General features: G+C 39.8%; 1 protein-coding gene across 1 annotated transcript; it reads left to right on the top strand.

The window, feature by feature from the left end:
- On the top strand, positions 3,780 to 5,879 carry LOC105171278. Its single transcript, XM_011092335.1, has 5 exons — positions 3,780 to 4,496; positions 4,574 to 4,814; positions 4,860 to 5,153; positions 5,237 to 5,367; positions 5,739 to 5,879. The coding sequence occupies exons 1-5, from the start codon at positions 3,780 to 3,782 to the stop codon at positions 5,877 to 5,879; spliced, it is 1,524 nt and encodes a 507-aa protein (XP_011090637.1).

Below are 6,107 nucleotides of genomic sequence, written 5' to 3'. Positions count from 1 at the left end.
GATTAAACGATTCTTTTCTCAATTATAATGTAATGTTTAATATATATTTTACATGTACCTTGAGGCATGTAAAAATTAAAAAAAAAATCAACTATGGTGCTTCTCTCACATAAGGAGGCCATTGTTTGTGCATTTGGATGTGCATTCATGATGTTCTTTATTATGAGGAAAATATCTCTATCCCTCTCATTCTCTAGAAATATCACTACAAAAAATAAATATAGATTTTTGGGATGAATTTTTGCAACAGCTATAAAAAATATTGCGACGAAGAGTCACTTTTGAGACGGGGTTAGCGACGAGCAACTTCCCGATGTTGCGCATGGTGTCATAAAAAATTTGGAAAGGGAGAAAATTTTGTCTCCGATTAGCAGCGGATTAGATGCAAATGGAACTGACCATCGCAGATGTAGTCCTATGGATGAATAATTGTTTAATTAAATTTGCGACGGCTTTCCTTGGACTTTCAAGATGAAATTTGGTTCAAAAATCAAAATAATTTTCAACAGCTTTGAGATGGCATCAATCTCAAAATCATCCAAAAGTTTGACACGGGTGTTTGTTGAAAAGCCCCCAAACATTGAGATTATTTTAAGACGAAAATTGCATTGACTGACATTGGAGAGTTTTGTAATTTGGGATGGATTTTGCACTGATTTTGTAATTTTTTAGTCGATTATTTTTTTTTTTATTATCTCTATGATATCTGCAGCAAAATTTCATATTTGCATTTTTTAAAAAGTTAATTTTATTTTATTTTCAATAATATTAGATTATGTTATTTAATTATTAATTAATTTTAATTTATAATTTCAATTTTAAGTTCTATAAATTGGATTCTTAAATAAATTGTACTGCAATAAAATATAATACATTAATTAAAAAGTTGTAACAAAAATAAAAATTAAATAAAAAAGTTATAATCTAAAGCGGTCTCCTCATCCAACTCCTCATTGTTATCGAGCTCGTTGGTTGTAGCCGGATCATCTAATGAAGACTGGAGCAGTTGGGCATTGGAGGGATGCTGAAGTGCATCATCATTCCCTCCATCCTCTCCACATGTGCTTGAGGCCGAAGGAACCCGGATTTGGGGTTAGTGCAAGTGGAAGTGGTGCGGTCCTTTGTGATGGTTCTGCAACCGACGCGCATGTTGGCCTTTGAGCTCAGACCATTCTCTGGCCTCATTTCATCTACTGGTAGTCACCCTAGTGAGTAGTAGCCTCTTGTGCAACTAAGGTTACTAGGGTACGTGGTCACTACATCATAGCACTTCTACACTGCTTTCTCACAATGGCAACTGAGGTTACTAGGGTACATAGTAGCCTCTTGTGCAACTGAACCTTATGTTTTTGTACTTTCGACACAGACATTTAATCTTCTCGTCGTCCATATGTGGACATTGACGCTTGACTAAGTTTATGAAAGCATGAACACTAAACTCCTATCTTATACCCATATTCCCCAATATGTTCTTTTCATACATCCACCTCTTTACTTGTCTTAATAATAATCACTATATATACACATATATAAACATATAAATCAAGCTACGAATTAATTAATTGTCACTAATAATAATTAACGTTCAAATACATAAATTAAAAATAATAATTAAATTATATTGAAGAAAAAATTAAGGGATTCGATTGTTATCTAGTCAATTAGCTCAAAATATCAACGGTGTGTGAATGATAATATTTTTAATATAAAGAAATTCAGAGTGTGTGTCTCTAATTAATGATTTAAGAGATTAAAGACAAATGAAAAGAAACAATACACATATTGATGAGGGTGATTCACCTAAAGACAAAAGTACCCCTCAGTAAGGGCAAAATGGACCATCAAAGCAGTAGGATCTCTAAAATGGCAAGTATCCCCCTAAGCACTCCATTGTCAAAAATAATACAACCATTAGCCACAATCCGAGAGCATGATCTGAGCAAAGACGCTGTTTATCAGCACTTACTGGATATACATTAGGACACTCTATAAATATGTTGGGATATATTCATCAGTAGGTAATGTTCACATATACTTAAATTATTACAACACCCCATTTTCACATAAAAAATCTAACTTGGGCGTCGGAGTGTCTTTGTCGGAGACCAACCCAACTAGCCTAATCTCATTTGTGTTCTCAGGGCTATTGATCTGTTCGAGGAATCGATTGCAGTCGCAGGACGAGCTCGTGACAACATTTCGAGGACGGATCAGTTGGCGCCATCTATGGGAAACGAATTCTTAGATTACCCTGAGAATATGGAAAGAGATCTAGGGAGGAATATCCTTGGTTTGGAGACAACGATCGGTGCGTACGAACATAGAACAACAACGCCCATTGAGAGAGAAGCAACCAAAAGAAAATGGTTTGGAGAAATAGAACTCGAAAAAATATCTGGAACAAGTAGGAAAGATCTAGACAAAAGTATACGCCGACCATCTGAGGTAGGTTGGAGCAGTGGGTATAAGAGCCAGGTTAGAGGATCCGCCATCTCACGCGCAGAGGTCGACAGCGTGTCAAAGCTGATCGCTAAGCTGGGAAAGCAAATAGACGAGCTTAAAAAGCGAGGAGAGATAGTATCTCAGCACAAAAATTCGCCCTTCTGCAACCAGATATTGACGGAGATCGTTAGTCCAAACTTCAGGATGCCAGACTTGCCAAAGTATGATGGAGCAAGAGATCCGCTGGAACATTTGGCGGCATTCGACATGGTAATGAACCTTTACGGGCAATCGAGCCCAATTAACGCTAAACTTTTTATCACAACTTTGGCAGGTAAACCCCAACAATGGTTCACTAATTTACCATCTGGAAGCATCAAGTCTCACGAGCAATTGATACAGAAATTTACCTTCCACTTTGTCAGTACAAGAAAACAAAAACGATCGGCAACTCATTTGTTCACTATAAGGCAGCAAGACAGTGAGACATTGAAGAGCTTCATGGGAAGATTCAACAATGAGACACTTGAGGTGCAAGATTTAAGAATTGACATGATGCTCAGCATCCTAATACATGGATTAAAGAAAGGTGCGTTCGCATCAGCTTTAGCAAGAGATCCCCCATCTAATGTGGAACAGCTCATGAATCTGGCTCCAAAATATATTGACGAAGAGGAAATGAACGCCATGGAAGATGGCGAATGGAGCGTTGGTAACGACCAAGGGAGAGATTCGAAGTCGTTATACCAAGGATGAAAACAGGCGACCGAAGCTCGAACGAGACAAAGAACCTCAGTATCAGTAGAAATACCATAAGTATACGCCCCTTAACATGACAAGAGCCAAGGCACTGCTAATGGTTGAGAAGAAGGATGTACTCAAATGGCCAAACCATACAAGGTTTACCCCGGCCAAAAAATATTCAAGTAAGTATTGTCTCTTCCATCGCGAAAGGGGCCATGATACTGAAAAGTGCTATCAACTCAAGGATGAGATTGAGCGATTGGTGCGCCAAGGCTACTTCAAGAATCAGATATCAAAGAACTACCACCCGGGAGATCGTCATAGTAGATCGCGAAGCCAGGAGAGACGACCAGGAAATATGGCGGTTGGAAGCCAGAAAACTCAAGAATATGCGCCTGTGAAAGGCATTATACACACCATAGCTGGTGGCTCCATTGCTGGATATTCAAGGAGGTTGAGAAAGAAGTTTGAAAGAAAGTACAATTTTTTGGAAAACAGGCAGATCATGAGCATAGCCAGACTTGGATATCACATTTGGAGTTCATGATCTAAAGGAAAGGATTGGAGAAGACAATGACCTGGTGGTCATAAGAATGGATATAGCTAACTTTACCGTCCACAAGGTGTTAGTAGACAACGGCAGATCTGCAGATATTATTCTCAAGGAGGTGCTGATTAAGATGGGCTTGGACAATGCAAATCTGAATCCAATAAAAGCACCGTTGATAGGTTTCGGAGGGAGTAAGGTCGATTCTTTGGGAACGATCAAGCTACCGATCTCTATAGGTGACGAACCGAAAAAGAAAACTCTTATGGTAAAGTTTCTCGTGGTTGATACGCCTTTTGCTTATAAAGTTAGTTTGGGTAGACCTGGTCTAAACACTTTTAGGGCTATAGTATCAACATATCACTTGAAAATGAAATTTCCAACTCCCAATGGAGTAGGAGAGGTCGCGTGCGACCAAGCAGAAGCTAGACGATGCTACAACCTCTCTTTGAGAAAAGACATGACTGAAAGAAAGAGGAAATTTATTGACTCGCACGTAAACGGGCAAGAGGAAAGAATAGAGCCGATTGATGAGCACCAAGAGATCGAGTTGGTGCAAGGCAACCCAACAAAAACGACTAAGATTGGGTCAAGAATGGAGAAGAGACTGGAGACGATGATGATTACATTCCTTCGTGATAGCGCTGATATGTTTGCATGGAGCCCTTCAGATTTCAAAGGGATCGATCCAGAGGTTATTGTGGACAAATTGAATGTCGATCCAACTATGCGACCAGTCCAACAAAGAAAAAGGATGTTCGAGGTAGAAAAAAATCGCATCATTCAAGAAGAGGTCGATAAATTGCTGAAGTCAGGATATATTTTGTAAGTCCAATATAGAGACTGGCTTTCGAATGTGGTAGTCGTGCCAAAGTCATCTGGAAATGGAAAATGTGCACTGATTTTACTGATTTGGACAAGGCGTGCCCCAAGGATCCTTACCTACTTCCACGGATCGATCAGTTAGTAGATTCGACGGCGGGATACGAGCTATTCTCAATGATGGATGCTTACCAAGGGTATCATCAGATTTTCATGGCGAAAGAAGATCGCAGCAAAACATCTTTTGTGACCGAACAAGGTATATTTTGCTATAACGTAATGCCTTTTGGTCTAAAAAATGCAGGTGCAACATACCAAAGGCTCGTGAACAGAATGTTTAAGGACCAGATAGGAATGACGATGGAGGTCTACGTCGATGACATGTTAGTCAAAAGTCAACGACCAGAAAGCCATTTGCAACACCTTGAAGCAACTTTCGCCGTTATGAGAACATATGGAATGAAGCTCAACCCGACTAAATGCACATTTGGAGTGGACGTAGGTAAATTATTGGGGTACATGGTTAGTAGCCGAGGGATAGAAGCGATCCTCCAGCTGAAGTCCCCAACCTCTATAAAGGACGTCCAAAAGTTGACTGGTAAGATTGCATCACTTAATAGATTTTTTCTAGATCCGCAGATAGGAATTTACATTTCTTTAAAGTTCTAAGAAAATCCACAGATTTTAAATGGACGGAGGAATGCGAACATGCATTCAATGAACTTAAAGACTACCTGAGATCGCCTCCACTCCTGAAAAATCCTAGAGCAGGAGACATTTTATACCTATACCTGGTTGTATCCGAGAACGCAGTAAGTTCAGTGTTTGTAAGGGAAGAGAATAAAATCCAGAATCCGATTTGTTACGTCAGCAAAATGCTACAAGGGGCAGAATTAAGGTACAGTGTTGTGGAGAAGTTTGTCCTAGCCTTAGTAGTCATAGCTCGAAGGTTGCGACCATATTTCCAGTCTCACAAGATCGTAGTATTGACAAATCAACCACTTAGAAGCATCTTGTCGTGACCTGAAGCTTCGGGAAGGCTAGTGAAATTGGATTCAGATCTCGTAATGGAACTAATTTTGGGAGGCAGAAGCCGTAGCTAAATTATCAGGCGAGAATTTCGGAGAAAACCCAAATTCTGACAGACTTTGTAATGGAACTATCAGGTGAATCCATTCCCTAGATCGAAACATGGATGCTGCACGTGGATGGGTCGTCAAAGGCCAGGAACGGGGGAGCAGGAGTCTTGATACAAGGGCTGAAAGGGGTCGAAATAGAGGTCGCAGCAAGATTGTCCTTTTCTGCTACCAATAACAAAGCATAATACGAAGCCATAATTTTGAGATTGGAGTTGGCCCACATAGTTGGAGCGTGAACTTTGGAAGTATATTCTGATTCTCAACTGGTGGCTATGCAAATTGACGGAACGCATGAGACAAAGGAGCGATCCATGATGATGTATCATAGAAAAGCGAAGTCTTTGATCAAACAATTCGATAAATGCTCGGTCCAGCAGATTCCCAGATGTGAAAATGATAGAGCAGACTCCCTC

Source organism: Sesamum indicum, linkage group LG9 (genome assembly GCF_000512975.1).
Source record: "Sesamum indicum cultivar Zhongzhi No. 13 linkage group LG9, S_indicum_v1.0, whole genome shotgun sequence".
Classification (NCBI taxonomy): Eukaryota; Viridiplantae; Streptophyta; class Magnoliopsida; order Lamiales; family Pedaliaceae; genus Sesamum; species Sesamum indicum.
This window is presented reverse-complemented; position numbering and strand designations above follow the sequence as displayed.